General features: G+C 36.5%; 1 protein-coding gene across 7 annotated transcripts in view; it reads left to right on the forward strand.

Annotated features, from left to right (window-relative positions):
* The window catches only part of LOC306862369 (E3 ubiquitin-protein ligase NEDD4-like), a 71,758-nt gene that overhangs the window by 11,446 nt on the left and 32,981 nt on the right, over positions 1-27,331 (forward strand). For 3 of the 7 annotated variants that reach the window (XM_079405143.1, XM_079405140.1, XM_079405141.1), the window contains 6 exons: positions 10,117-10,198; positions 15,003-15,041; positions 15,712-15,765; positions 24,379-24,429; positions 24,880-24,930; positions 26,713-26,774. In XM_079405143.1, coding sequence (XP_079261269.1) covers positions 10,117-10,198; positions 15,003-15,041; positions 15,712-15,765; positions 24,379-24,429; positions 24,880-24,930; positions 26,713-26,774 — 339 coding nt within the window. Of the gene's footprint in view, positions 1-10,116; positions 10,199-15,002; positions 15,042-15,711; positions 15,766-20,153; positions 21,450-24,378; positions 24,430-24,879; positions 24,931-26,712; positions 26,775-27,331 lie in introns of those variants that run through there. The other 4 variants (XM_079405142.1, XM_079405144.1, XM_079405138.1 and 1 more) reach the window with 3 other exon arrangements.

A 27,331-nucleotide genomic window follows, 5' to 3' on the forward strand; every position in this document is an offset into this window, starting at 1 on the left:
GGGAATGATTCTATGTGTGTAGCTGAAACTTAGAAAGCGAAAAAATTGTAGCCTTGTGGTTAGTGCATCGACATAAAGTGAAACTGTGCTCACTTAGCAATAGGGGTGTTCGATATGACGATTTTTGATCGTGGACGATAAAAATGTCTCCACGATCTGCTTTTGAAGAAATATCGTGCTACAACGCACATTCTATCAGCTGCAGTACTGGCGCCGCCGTATCAACGCCTGTACAACGCCACATACATTCATATCAGTGTTAACTCAGCGGTGGAGTAACTCTTGGAAGGTTAAGCTTTTCATTCACTAAAACGCCTGTCTAACAGCACCTGCTTACTCAACTAAGTTATCTTTTGAGCTAATACTGTCAAAACGCACAAGGTTTGCATATAGACTCAGTTGGTTATGTTTAAAATGAAAGTAAACCGTTGAGAGAAACGGATGCGTGCCTGTATATTAGATACGTGCAGGTCTTAAACTTAAAGGGACCGAACTAAACATGCAGCTGACTGTCATTAAAGGGATAGTTCACACAAAATGTAATTTCTGTCATTTGCTCACTCACGGTGTCCCAAACCTGTATTAAGTAGTTTCATGTGCTGAACACAAAAGAAGATATTTTGAAGAGCATGGGTAACCAAACAGTTGCTGGTCCACATTGACTTTGATAGAAGAAAAAAAATACTGTGGAAGTCACTGTGGACCAGCAACTGTTTAGTTTTCCACATTCCTCAAAATAGCATTTATGTTCAGCAGAAGAAAGAAACTCATTCAGGTTTAAAACTAATTTTCAGTGAGTAAATGATGGTATAAAAATAAAACAGTATGACAGAATCGATGACAGACATTTTTATTTTTTAATGCTAAAACAACAAAACACAGAGATAAAAAAATAACTCTCTACTCTTGACTGAAAAAAATAATAGTTGCTTTAATAGGAATCAATCTATAAAGTGTTTTTTATATTTGTTCATTCAGTTTCTTGAATGTTCCTGCTAAATACACCTATTGTACCTGAAAATAAGGCACTGTTTGTTTTATTTGAATATTATGTGTATTTATGTGTATCTTTGTTCTTATTCTTTAATAACAAAGATAAAATAATGATAAAGATTTTTATCTTCGCCCATTTTGGCCTAAATATCCACCATTCTTTTTTATATTTTGTAACCTTGAAAGGCTGTGTCTTTATAATAGGGAAATTAGTTTAGCTGTACTGCTCAGATAAAATAGTAAAACCAACATGACAAAGAATCGTGATAAAATCGTGAAATCGTGATATGATATTTTTCCCATATCGCCCACCCCTACTTAGCAATATTATTTGTAGCTTACTGTTCAAAAGTTTGGAGCCAGAAGTCTCTTATGCTCACCAAGGCTGCATTTAATTGATTAAAAATACAGCAAAAATATTAGATTGTGAAATATTGGAATTTAGTTAACTGTTTTATTTGAAAAGATTTTATAGCAATTTATTGTAGTAATTTAGTAGTGCTGCTTAATTTTTGCATTTATACATTTCTAATTATTTTCTTGATTCTTTGATGAATGGAATGTTAAAAGGAACAGCATTTATTTAAAGTAGAAATATTTTAGAATGTCTTAAGTGTCACTTTTGATCAAATTAATGTGTCCTAAATTTCCTTCCTCCTAAAAAATCTTTACGAAACCCCACACTTATGTAAAAAAAAAAACGATATATATTTATTTATTTATTTATGTGTGTGTGTGTATTTGGTTTAGTTTAGTATGTATACTGTTCCAGAGGATGCAAAAGCATAAACTCCTACAAATGTTAATCTTGGCTAGTTGTCAAAATTGGTACTACAACAACTTGGTGGTAACTTGATATTAGAACAATCTCTTTAAAATCAGTCAGTTTATTCAACGGTCATCTTGGCAACCCCACTGGACAGCTATTTTCCAGCTATTTTGTTATAATGTGTGTATAGTAACCGTTGCTCTGTGGAAACTCTTGCGAGTGCACATTTGCTGCTGCCATAGGGTTAGGATCGTTTTGTAACACGTCTAGATTAAATAAAACAGGCCATGCCTCTATCAAAAAGGCGACTGGTTCTTGTTACTGAAAAGAAGAACTTCACTTTCTATGAGTGGTCTGTCTCCTCATAAACCTACACTGTTATCAAAAAAGCATTGAAAATAAACGCTAAACAACACATTTGCTGCAAAAGCCAGTTTTTGATTCAAAAAGGGGAAGAAATTTATGTGTAAAATGGCTTGTGTATGTCTTACTCATTTCGCTTTCTCAGTTTTCTCTTTCTTTCTTTCTGTCTCTTGTGCTCCTGTGGTGTAGACGTCACAGCTCCTTCTGTTCTAACTGTGCTGATCTACTGTAGGCTCCATCAGACCTGTCTGCTCCAATCACAGAGTCCTGGAGTGTGTGTGTGTGTGTGTGAGAGAGAGAGAGAGAGACTTCACCTGTCACCATGAGTGTTTGTGTATCCCAGCATCCTATTGGCCACATTCTAACACCATGGGTACCTCCTCTATGGGCAGATTGCTTGACGGCACGAGTCTGTATCTGAGTCTGGCGTGTTTGGTTCATGAGTACCATGCTACATCTGTGCTAATTAAAGCAAAAGACATGCAGCTGAACAAATGGACGCCACAAGGCACCATCACAGATGTCTGAACGGAGAAAGTGAGGAAGATTTGATAGGACAAAATCTGTAGACTCCAGATTTTACCTTATAAAACCTTTTTTTATTATCTTTTATTTGTATTGAAATTTATTTCTATATTTAATTTAAAATGTTTTTAAATGCCCATAGCACAACATCACTGTAGTTTAGGGGAATATATCTATTCCCCTTGTTTAAAACATTTGTTAACATCCGCAAGTACTTTCTGAACATTTTTGGCTATGCTGAAAACAGTTTCTCAGAGAGCCTTCGCTCTGTAAATGATAGCAAAAGCTGACCTCTTATTAAATAAATAAATAAAAAATAATAGAAAGGAAAGGAGCATGATATCCGGTCTATTTCAGATTTGAACGTGATATGAAGCCTACTGCTTTAATTTAGTCTTGGCAGAAGGTTCTACATAAAAGTGAGTCTTGTTCCTGGTTTTGTAGTAAAGAACTAACAGTAAAGAGCTTTCACTTAATTGGTATTTGACTATTTTATTTGACTTTATTTTATTTTGCCAGTAAAGAGCTAAAAATGTGAATCATGAAGTGTTTCGCAGCTTTTACTTAATTGGTATGGATTTTATTTTTATTTTATTTTATTTTAATTTATATTTTATCTTGTTTTTCTTGCACCAATCTGAAAAAAATGATTTTGTGGAAGCAAATAAACATAGTCTGTCAGTCTATTTTTGGCTTCGGATTCTTTTATATTATATTTTGATGTATTTGCATGTATATACTTTTATATATTTATATTCTTATATTTTATATTATATATTTAATATATAAACAACATTTTTCTTAAATATTATATAATATATATGCATCGATCCGATACTCAGGATCGGTATCGACTCCGATACTGGAATTCCTGCCGGATCAGGTATCGGTCAGACGAGACCGACCCAAATCCGATATTTTGCGTATACTATTCTGTGTTATTGTTAAGCCCCACAAAAGCACAAAAACATTTAGAAAGCACCATAAAGTCAAAGTCCAAGTGTTCTGAAGCCGTTCCATAGTTTAATGTGAGGTACAGATGAATATTTAAGTCGTTAAATATGCTAAACATCCTCCGTTCAGCATTCAAACTGTCACGTTCGGTTAAGACAGTCAAGATGATGAAACTCTCTCCAAGAGCGCTCAATAACTGAGATTTAAAACTGTTAAATGAAAAGGATCAATAAACTATGCACAGATTTAATAAGCTACGCACCAATATCTCTTTCCTTTTGAGCTTTGAACTTCTCTATGCGGAGCTGCGCGCTGTGACTCCGTGCTGCTTCAAGCGCATCATTCTGCGCACGGGAAGCCATAAGCGCTTTGTGCCACTCTATTGGAGCTTTTCGTATTATAATGCTTTTGCGCAATGAAAGATTATTTATAGCATTTCTTGTTCTGTCCTATCAAGTCTATTAATAATCTAATGCATAGCACAGTAATGGAGGCAGCAACATATATGATAGATAGGACTGCTCTATCATATGTCACTGCCTTCATTGTGCTATACATTTAAAAGAAATGTCTTTTTAATTTTGTAGTTTATATTTATAAATAAATATATTTACTTGTTTTCATTAATGTATTGTACAACAATATAAAGAGCAATGTGTAACATTTTACCAGATATAGTCCTTCGTATATTCACTTTTATTTGTTCCCCACTAAATAATGTTATCACTAAATGTTTAGGTTTTATAAAATTGTGCACTCATGATTTTTCTAGAATAAATTTTGCTGCTAAATTATCCACTAACCTAATTTATAATATTTTTTGTCATAGATTACGAATAGGCCTGTTTCATGCGTTTTCACTGATCGGATATCTATATGATTTGTTAAAACGTTTCAATGTATACATGGCCACAAAGTCGCAAAACGGACATAAATCCGATCTTCAATTCCTGCGCTATATTTAAATGTAACGAAGTTCACGTCAATGAAATCAAAAGATAAGCGCTGCATTTGATTAATTATCAGCTCATTTCAAGATCAAAGACCGCAATAGGAGAACACGTGGCATCAGCACTGGAAAGATAAGTTTGTCTTATACTTTTAATGAAGAGTATTGTGTTGATCGTCTGTGTCTTACTTTCAGTTTCATTCGCGGCATTTTGCGTGTCAGCTTGCTGAAGAGATACTCAGCTACTCGTCCGCGGCGATGCGTGTTGCATTAGCACAGTCATATCGGACTATAATGTCATATAGCCTATAACACGGTCTCACACGTTTATTTTTATTTTTTACATTTTGGGACAAGTAAAATTTACATATGTGGTTTCAACAACCAGATGCGTTTACACATGTCCAGTTTCGTTTGGAATGCGGCCCAGACCACCTCCTGAAGTGGTTTGAGCGATCAAATTTATATTACAAAACGCTTGAAGTGACCAGGTGTAAACAGCCCCTATATATTTTTTCATGTTATTTTTCATTAAAATGAAGTTGTCTAATAGATTGTGTTTAACACACAAAAGAGTGACACAGAAGTATAGAAATTCTACATTGATTTAAAAAAATAATAAAAAAACTGCGCTGGGATCGGATCGGAATTGGCCGATACTCAGAATTTTCTGGATCGAATCGGATCTGTAAAAATGGTATCGTTGCATCCCTAAAATATATACATGTATGTGTTTGTATTTATATGTACATAATAAATATGCACATTATAAACACACATATTATGTAAACAAAAACTTTTATTTCGGATGCGATTAATCGTTTGACAGCACTTTTTTATATATATATATATATATATATTTCAGTAATATTTTAGTTTTTCTTCGTCTTTGTTGTTAACCAAGTGTTCTTAAATCTTGTGTTGTCATTTGACAGCAGATTGCTATCAGCCTTAAAAGTCCTTGAAAAATGTCAATGAAGCTGCAGTTTTTGCAGATGCAGTCGATAATCCTGTTCACCTTTAGTTTACTTGAATCAGCCGAGATCAGTGAGTTGAGAGTGTTCTCTGTCTCAGAGCCCCCCTTTAGATTTGTATTTTCCTCTGTTCCCCTCTAATTTCAGCTTTTTGCACACAATCAAGTCCCGAGCCAAGTCCTCTGTGACGAAGTCGCCCATCTCTATGGTAACAGTGCGCACTGTTAATGTCCCTATGACACCTGAGCAGCTCCGTGGCCTTTAACACGAAAAAATGGGACAGTGATTTTGGGCGTCTGGGGTTTCTCTAGTGCTGGCCAAGAGAATCAAAGATCCAAGAAATTCCAAAGCAGACAGGTTTTTCCCGACTCTTGCCTCTGTCTTCAGTCTATTCTCAGAATGATTTAGCCATTTTTGTCAGTTGTTTTTTATATTCATACACTTTACTTTTACATCTGCACACATAAATGCGTCACTCATCACCTTTTTTGATCTTCTCCTGGAAATGACATTTCCATTTATAGCCAGAGAATATCCATCTGTTAAAATGCGTAATATGTTTACAAAAGCAAGAGTGTCCAGTCTCAAAAGTGGTATATTGTTTTATCCTAATCAAGAAAGCCGAGTCCTTGTATAAACATTCAATTACAGGCGACGGGAAATCCAGACACTACAATTAAAAACCAGAGAAAGCCGTTTTCAGCTGCACAACAGACTAAAGAACAGGAAAGGAAGCAAAACAACTGTTCCAGAAGCCAGTGAATGATAAATGCTGAACTTGACTTTCAGGCTAAAACTTCATTTGCATATTTCCGCAAATTAAAGAAAAAAGTGTATACTGCTGGTGATGCTAAATTACATGGTTTTAAGAAGCAAATCAGCTAAAGTATCAATATTGGGTTGCTATGATATCATGAGATTGTTTCCAAACTACAGTTTAATAGGTAATGACCGTTTGAGACTGAAATTTGAGATTTGACCATACTTTCATGTGTTTTCCCCTAACATGTACAAAAACGTATAGATCTTGTTATCTGTATATGTGAGACCATGCTGTAGTCGGTGTGGGTTAGTATTATAAACCAGCATAAAAACACCCACTAGACCCTTACAGATAGTAAACCACCTGGGATTCAGTCAAATCAGCAGTTCCTAGTAACACGGCTTGCTGTTTTTGCTTTTCCATTTGAACTTTTTTGTTTTCTGTAAATTCAGTAAAATTCCGTTGAGTTCTTAAAAAACGACCATGACATTTTCCTTGAACTTTGTGTTTGTTGTTGTGAAAATCTTTTAATCTCCTTGTCATTGTAATCTCTTTAAGGTTTCAGGTGTAAAATTCCATATGGAAACATTGGGTGCGTCTCAGTCTGCTCCCTTGTTCAGCAGTCAGGGCACCGATTAGGGAATCTGCCATTTTAAGGGCTGTCTCAAGTGCAAAATACTTCGAACGTTTGCTCCCTGAAAAATCCCACAATGCATTGCAAATTCTAGGGAGTTGTGCTCTAGGCTTGCTGCCATCTACGATGTTTTCGGTGATACCGAATGTCGCAACACCGGTTACGTCACTTGCCCACTGTGGCACTGTACCCAACCATTGTTTAGATTTTTTTTTTTATATTAATAATAATTTAGTTGAGTTAGAGAACTGACACTACAATTAAAACTGAATGCGCTGCTTAATTTAGCGTGCCGAACTACAGTCGCATCACCGATCAGAATTCATTTATCAAGTGAGAAGATGAGTCGAGCTGACTGACAAGAAGAGTGAGGTGAGGCAGACCGGTCGATAACAGAAGATTTAGTTTTAAAACGAAATTCAGAAGCACCTGTTTGCCAATATTTTGGATTTTGAAACGCTTGTTGACTTTTGCCGTTAATGGGTGATATTGGAAGTCTTTTAAACATTTGTTTCTCATTTATTTGGTTCCACAGTGGTTCCACAAATGTATTTATTTAATTTGATATCAAGGTGTATGTCGTGTCTCCAAGCTTTCTTACTTATTTGCTTACTCACAATAAATGTTTTACGTTTCTTATTTATTTGGTTCCACGGTGTTTTGTAGGCTATACTTATTATTATTTGTTATACTTAGGCCATACTTATAGTTATTTTATATTAGGCATAGCCTAGGCTAGCATACAGCATGGTGTATTTTTATTCGTTTTGGTAATAAGAATTCTATGATTTATATATTGGCTAAGCGACTTTGTATTTTGTTGTTATTTGAAATGCATCCGAGCTGTTGATGCCGAACTTCTGCTAATTCGAAAGTAAAAATAAAATGCACATGCCACTTTTACAAGCTATTTAAAAGTGAAGGAAAGTGAGGAAAAAGAGTGAAATTTCAAACAAACTAAAAATGAATGGCTTTACGAAAAAATCTTTTGTGGCAGCAATTTGGCGTAATGTTACAAAAGCTTTTTATTTCAGATAAACACTGATCTTTGGATTTTTCTATTCTTCAAAGAATCCAGAAAAATTGTACTCAACTATTTTAAATATTGATAATAATAATAATAATAAATGTTTCTTATAGCAAATTAGAATATTTCTGATGGATCATGTGACCCTGAAGACTGGAGTAATGATGTTGAAAATTCAGCTTTGATCACAGGAACAAGTTCCATTTTAAAATATATTCAAATAAAGAAGTTATTTTAAATAATAAAAATATTTCACTATTACTGCTTTTGCTGTATTTCGGATCAAATAAATGCTGGCTTGGTGAGCAGAAAATAATTCTTTAAAAAACTAAAAATCTTATGGTTCAAAAACTTTTTTGATGAGACTAAAACGTCAGGTTCGACAATACCGGGTCTTTTTTCATTTAAATGTAGATTTATGCTCATTGGCCCATGGAAACCTCTATGAACATACTTGACTTGGCCAAAAAATTGCGGGGAACGTATTCTATAATCATGGCGTGCGCACACATTAGGATATGTTAGATGCCTGCCTCCGTTCTGAGTCCCTATCAAGCACTTTACTGATTCAACTGCTCTCCTCTCCTCCTCCTCCTCCTCCTGCCTGGCTCTTTGGCCTGCATCACTCACAGCAGAGCAAGCCTGTTCTTGATAAAGCTGCTGTGAGTGTGAAAACGTGGGAAAAGCCGACGAGGAAGAAGTTGCGGTGAAGCACTCTTCAGGTGGAGCAAAATACTTCATTGCTCCGTCTATAGCACATTGGCACTTGGTGGTTTGCGCTGTCAATACAGGAGACAAACCAATGGGCCACTGGCTGCTCGCTGTCCCTGCGTGATGGTCCTTGGCAAAAAAAACATTGTCGGCCCACCGGGAAAATGCCCGGTATGCCCAATTACCAATCCAGCCCTGGTCCTGCCTGTTGTTTAGTAATTCCAATGGTGACGTTCTACTATGTTGTCCGTTGACATCGTTACGTACATAATCATGTAAAAATGTCGCCGGAAATTGAGTGGTCACTGTCCCAATATACAGTGAGCCAGGGCACTTACCAGAGACGATGCGTGTACATGTTATACTGATTCACAAGATAGGGAGCTGATTGAGATGCATCCGTAATTGGATAAGTTCTGAAAAGTATATATTTTGTCTGGTAATTAAGTAATCTGGACAAAATTCATTTTCAAGTATGAATGTGTATGCTGTTCTACAAACACGCAGTGAAAGCACACACTTATTTTTCTCAATGCCATTTATACAGTCCTGCGTGTATCTTAAGTTTCATATACTATGACATGAAGCACACTTACAGTATAGAACGTTATACAGTTTGAGGTTTATTGCATAAATTTGTGTTCCTGTCAATCATATCCTTTAAGAATCATATCTTGTAAGATTCTTACACAACTTTTCCATATGGGACAGGGACTGGACGTGCATCTGACCTAATATTTGATGGAAAACTAATGAGTCCTGCTGTGCTAATCCTTAATTTCTTAATGGCTTCCTTTCTTTGTCTCCCTCCCATTTTCTGACCACTTTTCCAACTTTCCACACCCAGACCTTTGCTCTTAATGTTAGTCGAGGTGGTTTGGGAAAAGCAGCTGCTTTAAATCTGCAAAATCAGTGCTGATAAATAATTTTACTTGAATTTTAATTCAAACTAAATTACTAAATTGCATTATTTTATTGCAGTTAAAAAATTATCCCACACAATATGATATCAGGATTAAAATATACCACCCAAGGTCTTATTAGGTGTGTGTGTGTGTGTGTGTGTGTGTTTGTGAATCAGTGGATATCATTGTAGCTTATCTTAGTCAGAATTTTTCCATTGCCAAGATGTGACAGTTTTATTACTTCACTATTTAATTGCCTGACCAGCCAAAGGTAAATTTTATAGTACAAGATGAGAAATAAGTGATCTATCAGTATTTTTATTTATATATATATATATATATATATATATATATATATATATATATATATATATATATATATATAAAAATGAATTTACTGTTTAATGCATTTAATCTTTTGTAGTTTTTGATTGTATAAACTTGTAATGCTCTTTTTATATATTTTATATTAATTTTTATTTATATTCAATTATATATTTATTTATATTCAAAGTACTCTTTGTATTTTGTTTCTTTATTTCCTATTAGTGATCCGTACGTCAAACTCTCCCTGTATGTCGCTGATGAAAACCGCGAGCTTGCCTTAGTACAAACGAAAACGATCAAAAAGGTGAGTTTTATTCACACTCAGTGGCTTGTTTGTGACATTGAAGTTTTAGTTTGTTTCTGAGAGATTTTAGGAAAACTGAATAAACAGGTGATTGTTAAAGATGTTAAAGCCACTGCCACTAGGAGGAGTACTTCCATTGACCTGTGGGAGTACTGCATGGCCTTTCATAGTTATATCAGGCCTTGAATAATATGGCACAACAGTTGTAACAATTTTAGAAATTCAGGACCTTTTGAATGTATACATGCTATGTAAAATGAGAATATTTTATTTGCAAAATTGTAGTGTGAACTGGGGAAGATGATGTGTTTTATTTGCATGGAAACAATGGCAGTCATTATGGTTTTAAAATAAGCTTCATTTTATTTTTTTAAAACCTAAGAATATTATATCTCTCTTTTGATTCTGTAAATTAAGACCCAGACATGTTTCATGACATTCACTCTCACAAAGTGCTTGTGGAGAAAACGAGTGTATGTACAGTGACTGTTATGGGATACTAAATTATACTTCCCTATTTATCTGTTTGTCCTTGGAATGCACACGCAAGGAAATAAACAACGAGCCCCAGAGAAGTCACTTACGATAACGTCACCAGAAATGAGCAATTTAAATGAGGCTTGGTGTGACATTCATAGACCATCTTGAAGCCAAGTGCATGTTTTGTTTTGATGCAAATACAAATAGGTCATACAGATAATTCTTAAAAACGTTTTTAGGCACAGAAAAAATAGTTTTGATGGGCACAGAAAAAATAGTTTTGATGCATGCATAATATTGTTCTTTAGAAAATGTATTATACATATACATAGATATATAAATAGTCTATTATTGTCTATATTTTAAAATATGTATAACACTTTAGGTAACAACATAAATCAACATGAACTAATAATGGAAAGTACATTTAAAGACTTTATTAATCTTAATTAATTTTAACATTTACTAATACATTATTAAAATATTTAAAATCATAAATCATTATTCAGTAAACATGAACTAACTATGGATGGACTAACAAAAAATAATAAGTACTGTAACCAATGCATTGTTCATTGTTAGTTAACACACATACCGATATTATCTAATAGGACCATATTGTAAAGTGTTACAAATATAGGATTGAGAATTTGAATGTGTAAATATGAATAGTTAATTTAATAATTATTAATTGGGAAAATTGGTAGGAAAAATGTTTTTACTTAATCGTCATTTATTATTTGTCAGAATTAAGAAAAAAAATTCTTTACAGGGTTCTTTTAGACCACTGAATGAAAACTAAGAGTGTGGTCTACCTTGGGCAGGTGATAAATTGATTTAGCAAGTCAGTCAGCATTTGGGTCCATTCAGTTCCATTAAGTCACTAATCAGTAAAGTCCTTAGTCCGGAATCTCCTGTGCTGCAACGGCACACTCTTCTGGTTATTAATAGCTGACAATGCACCGCTATGTGGAACATAAGCTTCCTTGTTCCCCACGTCTCAGTGTTGACGGATGCTTTAGACGTACTGGTCTGGTAACTCAATGGCCTGTGACGCATAACAGCAGAGCATCTCGTCACTATAAACAGAGACAAAGGCCTATGTTTTGACCAGGATTTTATTTAAAAGTTTGAATAGACTCATTGTAGATATATATACATATATATATTTTAAGGCTTATATGAAACATTTATTCTTAACTTATGCACTTTCTTATTACATTTTTGTGTGTCAGGAAGGTTATTGTTAATGGAAATATAAGAAATAAAAACAAAGCAGGCAAGTTTTGATTTGATGTGGTCATTTTAATAAATGCCAAAAATTGCTAACATTTGAGTTTATGCAATTTTACCAGAATGTAATTTACATTCATTAAATTTTTTTGGGAATCGTTTGGAAAAATGAGGACCTGAGCTGATTACTTATAATACAAATTCATGATTAAAACAAATGTTTAGGAAAGAAAAAAAGTTATTTGACACCAAATATACATAAAATAGACATTTCTATGTAATTGGGCCACGTTTATTATCGAAAGCCTGCTTATTTAGTTATGTGCCTTTGGTTTACATAGCATAGCTTGTGAGATGCCAGTTTAAACTTTTTTTTAACTACACAACTATGTTTACAATTGGCAACTACCTATTGTAAAACTTTGTATAGACTAAGATAAATAAGGGTGAAGTTGAGTTACAGGCTGTGACAATTTTCTGTTAGTCAGGAGGTGACAACTGCATGACCCTTAACACACATGGGGATGGATTGACTAGTGGCTGTTTGGCCTCACGTAAGAGGAAGTCAGCCTCGTCTAGGTTAAGCTTAAGGTGATGATTAGTTATCCAAGCTGGAACGTGAGAGATGCAGACTATGAAGAAAGTGGAAATAGAGGGAGATTATAGGATCTAGAATTGAGTGTTGTCGGCATTACACTGCTAAGAGAAAGTATGTGGTTTGATAACAGAGCAAAAGATAATGTCAGTGGTCCCAGTGCAGAGCCCTTTGGGACTAGTAGTTGTGGGAAGGCTGTTGAGTGTGTGATGGGTAGAAAATGAACCTCCAATTGACTTGATTTAGTTGTTTTACCAAGTAGGATAGAAAGCAGGCAATCAGTTGACTGTCAGACGCAGAGGGCATGTCAGGAAGAATCAAATTGGAGGAAACATAATGTCCTGGCCGTCATAAGTGATGCAGTCACTGCAAGGAGAGAGGATTTCAGTTCACCAGTATGATTTGCTGACAGAAGATATGTACTAGAGTTGATTTTGCTGATGGTAAAAAATTGTGAAAATCAATTCAAATGTTTTTTTTTTTTCGTTGAATTGAATCAAAACTGATTAATTCGATCATCACTTAAAACTCAAATGTCTTTGAAAGTCTCCTTGTGCAGGTTTTCTATATATTAAAATGTTTTTCTAAAAAGTAAATGTAGGTTTCTACTTTGTACTGTTATATTGATACATATTAATGTAAATGTAGTGAAATAAAATCTCATAAGCTTTTATATACTGTATGGTTAAAAGGCTGAAAATGATTGAGATCAGCCAGTGCTTCCGTCAGACGTTACTTTGTATTCTTGTATAATTTACACCTGGGTGTGCTTCTACGCTTTAATAACCCAAAGTATTTTCACAAGCTTTAGCACATGGTTCACAGACCAATAAATCGGGTGTATTTACAGCATCCTGCATGTCTGTGTGTACGAATCATAACAGTATACGTATATGTATGTTTATGACCCGCAAATTACATTTTAATGCGTTTAAATTTGAGACCACATTGAGAATCTGAGATTCACAATGTAAAATTAGTTCGAAATATTTAAGATTCCACACTATTTTGTGGTCATCAGTTGCTGGATAACATGATTATAATCAGATTTTGTTCATGTCAGTTCTGTTTACATACCAAATACGAAGTTCTGAAAACTTTCAGTTGACCGTTTTACTCAAATATACTGATAAAATCACTGAAGTCAAAGAAAAAGCATTTACTTGTTACTATTGCATATATTTGTTTCTATATGTGACCCTGGACCACAAAACCAGTCTCAAGTAGAATGGGTATATTTGTAGCAATAGCCAAAAAAACATAGATTTTTCTTTTATCCCAAAAATCATTTGGATGTTAAGTAAAGATCAATTTCCATGAAGATATTTTGTAAATTTCCTACCGTAAATGTATCAAAACATCATTTTTGATTAATAATATGCATTGCTAAGGACTTAATTTGGACAACCTTAAAGGCAATTTTCTCAATATTTAGATTTTTTTGCACCCTAATATTACAGAATTTCAAATAGTTGTAACTCAGCCAAATATTGTCCTATCCTAAAAAAACATACATCAATGGGAAGCTTAGTTGTTCAGCTTTTTTGTCACTTTTGAAAATTGACACTTGAGACTGGTTTTGTGGTCAATGGTCTCACATTACGTTAAATCAATTAAGGTACTCCTCTGAGGACATTCAAATTAAACTGTCAATCAATCTGCTATGTAGACTTAATGATTAAGTTCTTCTTCCACTTAAAAGGATCAATAGCAGTCAAGGGCTGGTGCACTCTCTCTGTCTGAATGTCAGCACCCCCCCCCCCCCCCCCCCCCCCTCTCTCTCTCTCTCTCTCTCTCTCTCTCTCTCTCTCTCTCTCTCTCTCTCTCTCTCTCTCTCTCTCTCTCTCTCTCTCTCTTTCTCTCTTTCCTTCCTTCCTTCCTTCCTTCCTTCCTTCCTTCCTTCCTTCCTTCCATTTATCTTTCTCTGTGAGCTACCGTAAAATATTTTATTCAAGTATAGTAAATATTAGCCAAGGTCTCCTGTTCTAAATTTCCTTTGTGTTATAAATTTCATCAAGGCAATGGCATACAATGCTGTAGTTGAATAATTTTTTTTTTTTTAGGTGCTTTCCTACTTAAATTTCTTTTCAAGTGGGAATCATCTTTCAGAATTGAATTAAGACTGTCTGTTTAAATACCACTTTGAAACCTGAATTTGAAATGGCATTTGTAATATGATTTTTAATGACAAAAAAAATTTAATGTTTTTTTTTTTTTTTTTTTTTTAGTCTGTATTACTTTTTGACATTGACATTTCCATATACATACATACATAATTTGTAAATATATTTTTTCTAATGCATGCACAAAAAAGCTAAATGCTGTATTTCCCACCTGTAAGTTAGTAAATGTGGAAAACATGTTAATCAAGTTACCTGTTTAATTAATTGATCATCACTTTTTTTAAAAGGTTACAGATGTTGATAGATTTTATACAGAGTTGTGTGAGATAAATGTTGAAACGCATAAATAAACATGTTTTTGGTTCTTTTTTAGACTCTCAATCCCAAATGGAATGAGGAATTCCATTTCAGAGTAAGTTGATGTTTATCTATTTTTATTTATTTATTTTTTCACACATTTTTCTGGTTATCCACAATTGAGCCCCGGATGGCTCATGTATTACATACTACATTACATATACATGGAAGGCACTACTATATATTTTTTTTATTTTGTTTTTAATTAAATCTTAACGTTGTCCAGTGCTATTAAGAACTTGGATGAAATATTTTTTGGAATACACATCTGTTACTATGCACAATTGTAATAATCTATTATTAGAAGCAGCATGTAATTTTGTGACGTTGATGGCCGGTAATGTTGCTTGTGCATAAAGCGATCTAGTGAAAGATTGTGAGCTGCTTCATTTAGAAGTCCATTCACATGAACGTGATTTTATAGATGCTATTCTAAGCCCATGATAATGACCCCCCTATTCATTACAGTACCTAGATTCACACCAGAACCAGGTTTGGCACCTGAATCTCAGAAAACAACCCTGCCAGTAAAATAGTTTTACAGTATATCGCACATTGCAAGTGCCTGCTTCGGATAGTTAGGTAGCGTGCATGTGACTGTGAAATATGTGTGTGCATGTGTATTTTTGTTTATTAGCCATTCTATTTTTATTATTTTTATAATTGATATTTCTTCAACAGTACTACACAAAAACAGTGAGTTTGTACTTCTGTCATGTCTGCAGGTCTGCCCACAGAACCACAGGCTTCTTTTTGAGGTGTTTGATGAAAACCGCCTGGTAAGAACCACTTCAGCACACATCAGTTAGAAATCTAGTGAACTGCCTTGGTCAATTTCGAAATCAATACACATTGGCAATTTGTTTACCAAGCAAAAGCTTTGCCCACAATAATGACAATAAATTTAAATCAGGTGTAATGTCTATCAATGCGATCTCTGGACCAAATTCACCAGAAACTCCAGCACTGTTGGCAGATTTCGATGTCATTGCCTTCACTTTACTGTGATTGACTGCCGCATAGCTTTTTTAAATAAAATTTGTGAAATTGAGCTAAACTTTTTGACACTCTCACAACTTGCTTCCACAATCACCCACGCAAGTTTCGAGAATTGAAAACACTCACCTATTTCCATGATAGTTTACACATGCCATAACTTTCAAAGAACATTGAAAATGACTTATTTGGGGTGCTTCACATGGGTAGCAACTAGCAAGAATGTTGCTAAGCTAACAACACTACTTTAAAGAAACATGACACTTACAAATTGATAAAATACTTAATTGAGCAATTTTTGCATTACCATTTGGTATTGAATGCAGTGTAGCTATTTAATCAGCATTTCTCTTGATAAATTTTTGCCAGCGATACAGTATTTCTTAGCTATCAGGATCTAATAATGGCAGTATAATGAAACTGCCAAGAAAAACTGTGATGCCTTAAAATGCAATGTTTTGCAGTCTAGGTAGGCAGCTTGCTAGGTTTTAGAATATAGCTTGTGTGTTAACTGGTGTTCCAGTTTTCACTTCTTCTCATTACAAATTTTTTTTGTCTGAAAATACCTTGCACCTTTCAGCTGTTCCTCCAAAAGAATCATTAGAGCATTCTGAAAAATGACTGCGGAGAAGTTTTTAATATTTTCCAGCCCAGAAAATCTTGTTTGACACACACTGATAGGTACATTATTAAATTATTTAATTGTGAAACAATAAAAGAAATTTCACTGTTATGCAACTAATGTCAGTGCTAAACCATTCATTAGTGTCCCCATAGCAACAATGCACAGTTGCTTTGCTTGGTATGCAGTTACCTACAGTACATTCTGCTCTAGTACAAAACCACTTGTGTTTCTAATAAGGAGATAATGTGAGAACCAGTTTAGAGTTCATTTATCAAACAGACTGACTGCTTTGAAATTCCTCCAGCTTTTTTTATGCATTCATATATTTTCATTAGATATGCAAATTTGTACTGTGGTGCCCAATGTCGAATGCGAAGCTTGAAGCAAAACCAGTTGAGAACCACTGAGTGCATTTAGTAGTTTGAAATGTTAAGTAGAGCTGATGACTGTCACTTAAAGCGATAGTTCACTCAAAAATGAAAATTCACCCTCAAGCCATACTAGATATAGATTACTACATCAGACAAATACAATCTGAGTTACATTCAAAAATCCATGGAATGGAGTTCACTCTTGTGAATGCGTGAATGACAGTTAGCGGAAGCTAGAGATTACGATTTATAAAGTTTTAAATATGGACATTTTTCTTACACAAACATATTGCTACACTTCAGAAGCCCTTTATTAACCCCCTGGAGCCTGTGGAGTATTTTTTTTATGATCCATGGATGCACTTTTTTGGGCTTCAAAATCTTGACCCCATTCACTGCCATTACAAAGGTTGGAAGAGCCAGGATATTTTTGGGTGAACTATTGTCAATAACTATACCCTTTATTTTGTGACCAGGCACTGGGATTGTTCTCTGCTGTAAATTTGCTATGGATGTTGTTTTTGCATGAGTTGTTGCAGTCCACAGGGAAAAGGTTGTTGTCTCCCCTGTGTGATGGGATTTGGCCGAGTTTCAGTGCAGAGCCGAGGAGAACTGAGCGTCTTCCTTATAAGTCTGAGGGAGCGCATGGATGGTGTCCCACTGACTGGACACAGATTTAATGAATGATTTTCATGCTCTCTCGCGTACATGCTCTCTCTGTCTATTTCTATCCCTCTCTTATCTCTTTATTTTCTTCCCTGTGTCTTCTCATCAGTAACCATGTTTTTCTTTTGTAATTTTCTCCTTTTCTTACCCTCTCTCCTGCTTTTTTTAGTGAGAGTGCCTCTATCATTCCACTTTCTTTTGTGCAAAGCATTTTGTATCTTCAGGCTGCTTAACAGCTAGATGTAATGAACAAGTTCCACTACCGACTGGTGCATATTTTACTGTGGTCCAAGCAAGACAGTCAAGACTTCTCTTTGTAGTCAAAATGTGGATCGATGGGTCACGCGCTACAATTTCCAGCAATTTTTGTAGATCCTTCCGAAAACCGCTGTCATGGAGACACATAACCACCCCAGAGTCGTGTGGGTGAGCAAATGTGCTTCTTGAAAACAGTCCAGTTCAAATCACCCATTTGCCATCATTCAGCCAAATGTTGCTATTTAGGCTTATGTAATGTTGGTTTTTAAGAAATAGTCTTTATATTAGCTAAGTAAATACTATGTAAAGTCGTGGTATGTGTAGGTAGCGCTGTGGAAGCCCTCTGTCGTAAATTCCCAGAGTGTTTGGCGCTGTGAAACTAATGCTTACGCCATGATGTCTCCATTCTTTGTTCACAGTTCACCCACTGCAGGGCATGTGTGCCCTCCAAAACAATACCCCCTTTAGAGAGCTCCCACACTCTCGTAATCAAGGCTTTTCTTTCAGTTGGAGTCTGCCTCGCTCACTCCATCCAATAAGATTCTGCACTGACTTCACGGTTTATGTTGGGCTGGTGTTGCTCTAAATGGTGTCGCTGTGCATTTGTTTTACTTCATAAAATCTTATTTAACTTCTATAACAATCCATACTCTGAATTTGATAAATTTGATAACGTTTAAGTCATTATTATTAAGCAACCAGACATATGATTTTTGGTGGATGATAAAACAAGCAAACTTGGATGAAGCGCAACTCAGTGTTATAAATTGTTCTTTTTTTTATTATTATTATTATTGTTAAAAATTGTCTAGTATGAGTTAACATGGTTTATGATGTTGGCCTATATTGCATTATTCATATACATGCAGTCTTTCACAGCCCTGGCAATTAAGTGGCCTTTGTCCTCCGCTTCTCCTTGGACAAAGCTCTGTCTGTGAGCTCTGTCTCTTTGAGTTTGAATACAGACAGTGTAGTGTCATCTCTCTGGATTTTCACGTCGGCCTTAGCAACTTGTTCAGCCTGTCAGCAGTCTGCGTCAAATCGATTATGACATTCGCATGCCTGTTAGCAGGGGCTTCTGGATACTGATCTAAAGATTCAGATTTTGTGGATTGTGTTTGTGGAGAAAAAACAATTGCCAGCACGAAACCTAAATGTTATTCACCCCAAACAGATTTTATGAAGCATTTGGCACAGGCTTGTGGCTTATATGTTATAAATGTGGCTGTCTGTAGTCCGTGATTGATCATATTTCCAGTCATTTTGAGGAAAACGCATTCAAATTATTTTGTTTTTTAAATGGCCCACAATTTAAGATGGTTTTTAAGCTGTGCAGAGTAAAGTAAATTGCTTTGTTGCTATTGATTTCGGAGTGGTCATGATTGTAGATGACCACTATTTCTCTCTACATCTTATGAAATGGCCCCTAGGCTGTATCCTGATTCATTGTTACGGTGTTGAAAGAGAGTGACTGTCTTGTGGTTTAAAACTTCCCTTGAGTTTATATTTTTTTAACATTTCATCCATGCCAACCCTTAAGAAGCTTTATGGGAAGTACTGCATGTCTATACAGAGGCACAAACATGAAAAGCTCTAGTGTTTTTTTCCAGTAAATGTACATTTCCTGGGTATTTCTTAGAAAATGTCCATAATTATAGTGGTAAACCTCTAATACTTCTGCTTCCCCATATAGATCTGTGTGATGACTTGTTTTTGTGTTGTTTGGTATTTTTGGGAGTAAGTAGTTCTGATTTCTTCTTTTACCAGCTTAAGATGTGGGTAACACCATGTCCCAGCTTGGCTTAACCCAGTGTGCCCTGTGTGTGGGATGAGCACAAAGAATTATGAGCTTGTGGAGAGTGTTTTCTGAGTCAGCTGTGATCCCTCTCTCTCTCATCCCACCCCCGACGGTCTAGTTCCTTCTGACAGATCAGTAGCAGCTGAGAGAGTGCTGTTTGGGTCTAATCGGGAAGTGGGGGTGGGCGCCATCCGGATCATGTGATTTCGGCCACCCTACCCTCACCTTTGCTTGCAAGAGCGCCAGGCGTCCTTATCCAATCATGCCTGGAATGCAGCTTGCCACTTGGGCTATTTCTGCTGTCTGTCACTATCGGACTTCATCTCAAACAGTTTGACACATGGGATATATATATTTTTTTTTTTTCATTTCCCCATCTCTCCTGTTCTTTCCAGCTTTTACTCTCTCTCTCTCTCTCTCTCTCCCTCCTTGAAGTTTGTGGGTTGAACTTTTAAGCTCCCTGGCAGCGCTTCACTGGTAGCTGTGAAACGAAACGCAGCCTCTGTCTGTGAGTAAGGGAAAGAGAGAGAAAGAAAGGAAAGAGGCTGGATGAGCAAGACAGAGAGAGGGAGAGCAAAAGGGGATCAGACACACTAAACAGTGGGCGAGACAGATCCAGCAAGAGCTGGACAGAGACAGATCAAGGCAGACAGGAGAATGTCTCACCGGCTTCGGCTGTATTTTGGATCGGGTCGCAGTAACACTGCGCCGGAGTTGGAGTGGCTAAATGGGACAGTGGAGGACGGAGATGAGATTGGCTACAGCGGCGCAAGGGCTGCAATGTTCCATACGCAGACTCAAAACGGAGGACTTTCAGAGAACCCGGAGTCAAGTGCTTGTTCGGACGCCTCTCTAAAGCAAAGCTCTTCCATGTTCATCCCACAACTCCAGGGTCAAACTGAACCACGGACGACCAAGAGCACCTCTGTCCAGATATCTCTTCAACGCTCAACTGCACCTCATGAAGATGCATTGCCCTTTGATCCACCTCCAGGGTACCCTCAGGACCCAGCTCCTGCATACACTGAGCCTGGTGAAAGCTGGCTCTTACCTCCACCTCCAGCTTACCACAGAGGAGAAGCCCCACCCTACCAAAATGTGGAACTAGGTACTGAGCCTATCCAGCCTAAGAGGCAAGTCTTTTGCGTCCGGCCATGTGATGGACAAAATGGTTATGCTAGTTTGGGTGTAACCAATAATCAAGGGATTACCATTGGAGGTTTCTGTATTCGAAGAAGATCCGCAGATAGCTCAGATGTCCAGCAGTTCCGGATCATGCCGCACAGCGAGAATGGCCAGAATGGCCACCGTTGGTCTGTCCAGCAAAGCTCAGACAGAGGTCCTGGAACGCAAAGACTCGTCTTCCAGCTTCAACAGGACCAAGGAAGGCACTCTAGCCCTACTCCTCAGGCTGACGGGAGTGACTTGTGCATCACAGGTACTAAAGGCAGTCGCTTGGTGCGGTACCCTCAGATCCGACTTGAGAGGAGCACTTCACAACTGTTGCATCCCAGAGGAGCTCCTTCCCGTCTCGGATCTATGCCAAATCTTCATGCCCCAATCTCAGAAATGGAGACTGAGAGTGAGATGGTTGAGAACGGTGCTCAAGGTTGCACATTCAAAATTAGGAAGGAACAGAACTCCCGACAGCCAAAGTTTAAGATCTATTTCAGCCAGGGGGGCGAGCACAGCCCCATCCTTGCACGGGATATTAGCTTTGGAAAGGCGCCTACCTGCAGCAATCCACAGGTAATTACAGCAGAGGGTCTAAAGTTGAGCTGAATATAAAGTGATTAATTTTTTTTGTACATTAACAAGCCATTGTTTAATTACCCAAAGTACACTGTTGGGTGTATTTTGTAAGTGGCTGGAGAATGGGAAAAACAGATGAAAGAAGAGGTAGCAGGATTTGGTGGAGAAAAGAGGAGGTGGGTTCAGGAATGACTTACCCACATTCTGGGAAGTGAAAATTCCACGAAAATGGGGGCCAAGAGCAAGACTTAACCGCACTGTCTTTAGTTTCCCAACAAGCATACAAACTCTTATACTCAAGATATTCAAGAAGTGGAAAATATATAGAAGCCTAGCATTTTCAGATGTAACTTCATTCATGGGGGCTTGTCCACTTGTGTTTTTCTGCCCCTCTTGAAGAGGAGCCTGTTCTATCTTTAGTCCCGTGTCAAGTGTTGTTGTTGGTTTTGAAAGCGGCGTTTCTCCTTTGGCCTGGGTCACCATTCATCTCTTGTAACAGCTGTGGTGATTAAGGTCTAATATATAGTTACACATACTGCTGTTTTTACAGCACTTTGCTGCAGTGTTATTGCTCAAACGTAGAAAATCTTCATACATCATAGTTATATTAAGCTCAAGGCTTTGTTTTCAGAGTTTCTCACATCTTAAGCATTTGCTTTTTCCAACAGTCCTCCTGGTTCTTTTTTATTTTGCCACATGTAATTAGTCATTCCCTTCAGGTTACCATTGAGTTTACTTTCTTTGAAAGTCCCTTCAGTGATTCATTCCTGTTCATCTTAGAAACCAATTCATCAGTGTAGTGCTGACACACTGTAAGTGTGTGACATTAATCAGTTTGTCACCAACCATTACTAGTACTAGAACTAGTATTCATCATGCGCAGAAATCATAACCGCATCTTTCCGATGGAATGTGGAAAGCAGGACTTCAGTTTCACAGATGTCGCACTTGCAAACGGAAGGTCTGGAATCTCTGAGACGTTCCACATTCCCCAATCAGGAATGTCACACACATACCAATTTCCAAGGCAGCTAACGGCAGCATATATATTTCCAGTACCTGCTCAAAACGCTTTACTGGAAATGAGTCAGTTAAGTAGCTGAATGTTCTAGAAGCAGAGTTCTTAATCTGAACCTCTCTCACACAGATCTGTTTACTTCTTACTGTCAAGACTGCTCTTTTCAATGCCTCAATCATGTATTTGTTATTGTATCTTATGATAAAGAATATAAAGAATATCCGCTCTAACAATAGTTTTGTATCAGTACTTGTTTTTAATAAGATGTTTTGCTGAATTTACCAAATGTAATAAGTATGAAATTTCATTCATCACTTATTGCATTCATCCCCTGCGGGGTGCATGGGTTTCCTGTTGACTTGCCAGCGCTCTCAGGTTAATACATGTGACTGTTTGCTGTCTCACAAGTTTTAACAAGCATGATGAAGAGATGTGCGGGGAAATCTCACTTAAGTCTGCTGTGGCAGCTTTCTTACAGAGCTCAGGATTTAGAGCTTTAAAAAGCCTGTGTGTGCTCATAAGTGAAAGAAGAAGAGTTTGAGAGAGTAAAAATTAGATTTAATGGAAGTCAAGTTCTGTCAATATTCCCCGTTGCTCTGGTACCTTGCTGTTGTCGCTCAGACAGGAACCCTGCTGCTAAATTTGTGGGGGCTTCAGTCTTATTTTAGCATCTCTGCTTTTTCCGCAACAAGCAAAGATGCTAAAATAAGACTGGAGCCCCCACAGTTGTCAGTTGTTGGAAGTTTTTTCTCAGGTGCTATTGTCATAACCCTTGACCCTAAACTTTGCGGTCACTAGCTCTGTGACCTACAGCTTAACAAAGTAATGGGATCCTTTTTTCTTGTTTCCCTCCTTTTGATCTGTTGTTTGGTTTGTTTAACCTTTTTCTTTTTTGTGCTTACGTCTCTTTAAACATGGCTTCTTGGTTCTCACTTCCCTGCTGTCTTTTTTTCTGTTTCTGCACTTTTTGGCCTCTTTAATGGCTGGAGTCGTCTGCTAACTCAGCTTTGTAATGGACGATGACTAAGAAAATATTTATTTTTAACACTCAGGGCATTGTGTGGGAACAGGGCTTTCAGGGTCATAAAGACATGATATCTTAATGGTCTCAAAGTCGCTGTGAAGTTACAAGACATCAGTTAAATAATTTTTATTCTTCTTCAGAGCATCACTTTTATTGCAAAAGGATAGGAAAATAGTTTCCGTAGTGATAGGAATCTTTGCCGAGACACAATGGATGTAATTCTTCTACAGTGTGACCTTTAAGATTCAGCTAGCTTCTTGAGCTTTCTAGGTCATTCCTTCATACCTTTGGGTTAATTAATGGCTTCATTTTGCTTCTGTTTGTGATTCACAACTGCTGTTGGTGGCTTGGAGGCTGTAACCCCATTTGGCTCTGAAATCCTTAACATTTAATCAGAGGAATATCTCAGACATGGTGGGATTTCCGTGATGAATAGGGGCTTGAGAATGTGTTTGTGGCCCTGTCGTTCACTCACCACTACCAATAGTGACTCATACTTAACCTTTCCACAATAAATGAGCTTTATTGTCCACCCATTCTGCTGTTCTGGTGCTCACTAACTGGGTATGAGAATAATTATTTTATTAGTTTTGTTTTACTTTTTTGGTTTTTTTATTTTTAAAAAAAAAATTTTTTTTTTTCACTTTCTGTACTCTGCTTTGCTTATCAACAATGTTTTTGTGCAATGTTGCTAAAGCAAATGTTCCTGTTAACTACACCTGTGTGTATTCAAATTAATTTACAGTATTGCATTAATGTCATTTTTATTATGATGCATGTTCATGGCAGTTAATTTACATTCAATGCACTAAACACTGTGCACCCCAAACTGGGGGTATGTAGTACTCGTCCTTGTTGTCTTAATAAGTTTATTCCACACACAGGCTCACATTGGTCACGATCAGTCAAAGAATGGGCATTTCAACCATGGTCAGGTAATCTACTGGTCTACCGTGACCCAAACACCTGACAATCACAGCTGACAATCTCACAGTTTGGCTTATTGGAATTGGTGGGTGGATTGAAGGCTTGTGATTGGTGGTTCATACATTAATACACTCCTGCTGACTTTGACCCTCACTCATTGCCCATCTGCTGCTCCTCACTGGGTTGGTTGTCAGGTTTTTACCTTTTGAAGTGACGCTTTTGAAATTAACACTGCCCTTTTTACTGTATTTCCTTTTTCTCTTTCTCATACATACACGTTCATTCATTCTTCTTGGGTTATATAGGTGTGTATTTATCCTCATCTTTGTGGTTTTCCTTTCCAAGTCCTGCTAAAGTCGGTCACTATGTCACAGCCAAATCTCTGAATTACTATTTTTTTTTTTCTGGTATTTTAAATTCTTCTCGCTCTTTCTTGCTGTTTCTCTTTTTATATACAGACCAGAGATGACTTCCTCGGGCAGGTGGATGTGCCTCTTACCCATTTACCGGTAAGCTTATGTACTCTTATGTTGCTCAAGTAAATATCTGGTTTGCTGTTGTAGTTTTAGTAGCAAGTTTTAGCTCTGAACTGAAAAGATTGAAGTTGTTGAGGGTCACATGACTGCAATTAAGCAACTCAAATGTTGGAGCCTATATCCCTGTAGGGAGTGGAAAGGGAATTTCTTGGAATGTAAACATGCAGGCTGCTTCTGAGAGGGCTATCCCAACTAAAACAAAATGGGACATGCTTCTAGGGTGGCCTAGTTTAGCCCCGACCACAACATTGTTCAATAATACAATGATGTCTGGTCAATTCAGTATTCATTCATGTGTAAATTAATTTTATGATGTGGAATATTTATCCTACATATAGCCTTTGTCGCATTGTGGTACTTTTTGGATTTACAGTCTTAAAATTGTATCGTTTAAATTGGTGTTTCTGATTTTTCAGTGTTTACTCTTTGATCTCTTTAAAACGTTTGTTTGTAAGACTCCACATTTTACTTGGAGAACGTGGGATGTGAATAAGTAATGTTATCAAGCGGCATGCATGCTGATCAGCTGCAATTATATATTAATTCACAAAAAAGTGAAAGTGACAAATTAAAAGTAGTAAGACAAAATAATTGTGTGTGTGTGAAAATATGTAAATTGTAAGTATTCTTATTATTTCAGAATTATTATAATAATTATTTATAATTAAGTATCATTAATGCAAATAATATAGAAATATAAATAATATAAATGTGGTGTCAATTCTAAATACATTTTATTATTTAACTTATATTTTTGTGTTTGGAAAAATATAAATAAGTGGGTTTTTTTTTTAAATAACATTTAGTTTGAAAAACTATAAAACTGTTTTCAAATGTAAATACATTTTATGCGTAAAAATATGTGTAATGTATTTGCAAGTTATATATTTATACATTTTTGTAGTGTAATTGAAAAATAATAAATATTTAAATATTTAGTACAGTTTAGTACAATAATAAATATCTAGAACTTTATTGCTTAAATCGTCCAAACCACGTAGCGTCAAAATAATTGGTTTACAATATGGTATTTTGTTCCAGTTTACGTGTTTTGAGCAAGAGATTGTTTTCCTGGACATTTAGGAATGGAACAGCTCTTGTTTTTATTTAAACTATTTCCAGTGGCGAAGTGAGATTTCTTTGCTGGATTGCATATTTAGGCTCGCACACACAGAGTCTGGTCTGTTTTCCTTGCGGCCGCCTACATATCTACTGTTCAGTTCTGCGTGGTTGCAGTCCAGACCACGCACTCTTTCTCTGCCTGCTCTTATTGCTGAATATTTAAAAGCGGTTTCCTATACTTGGATCAGATATGGATTTATATTTCCTTTGGAGTTGGTTTATTGATTAAGCTACCTTGCAGATTTTTGGTTTAACTGGTTTTGAAGTCTGAGTGCATTTCACCTCCTGTTTGATCTAGACTTGCCAAACAGGAAAACTCTCCCGTTTTCCTTCAGGGCCTCCAAACTTTCCTCACATAGCTTTGGTTTCGGGCACTGGCAGAGGTGCCAATTCCATTAATTTCCATCAAATTGTAGCCACTAATGACCAGCCGTGAATATCCAACCTGTGGGCAGTTGAAATGTAACCGGAGAACAATGTTACGTAAGACAGCTGGACGTCATCCAAGGGTCTATATCTCCCGTTCTCCAACCCCCAAACAAGCTGGGACTGTTATGCTTTATTAGACTCTACTAAAATTGGCCCAGATTTGATACGTTTGTTTATCTTCTGTGGTGTTTTGTTGATGTATAGACGGAAGACCCTGCGATGGAGCGGCCGTACACCTTTAAAGACTTTCTCCTGCGTCCAAGAAGGTCAGTGGTCATGTAGATTTCACAAACGCAATACAGGAACATTAGAAGTTATATTTAAAGTTACAACATTTTGCACTTTGACCTTATTCAGAGGACTGGATGTTTTTCAGAGGACAGCACATTTGAGATTTACATGTTCTTTCGGAACGAAATGTGCAACTAACACTCGAACACCTGTGAATCCCCTTAATGCCCTGTGGCTATAGTTACAGCCAAAGATTTTACACAGGAGCAGTTAATGCATGTGGACTGCACTTTGCTGTATTTTAATATTATCCTGAATGACTTCACTATAAACTATATTTCACTATACAGTGATTCTTAAACGAGGATAATACTATTTATAGGAAGACTATTTATAGGGAAATTGTTGGGGCTCCTAAAAGATTAAAAATAACTTCAAGCAATTATTCAAAAAATTTAAATTCCTTCTAATCAAGAGTTTATCAAATTCAATTGCAGCTTATGGAAAGAATACAAAATAATGTAAAAAAATATACTGGTTTAGGATACTCTATGATGACTTGTGTGATGACATGCTTTTATGATTATGTGTA

This window comes from Barbus barbus, assembly GCF_936440315.1.
Source record: "Barbus barbus genome assembly, chromosome: 43".
NCBI classification, from domain to species: Eukaryota; Metazoa; Chordata; class Actinopteri; order Cypriniformes; family Cyprinidae; genus Barbus; species Barbus barbus.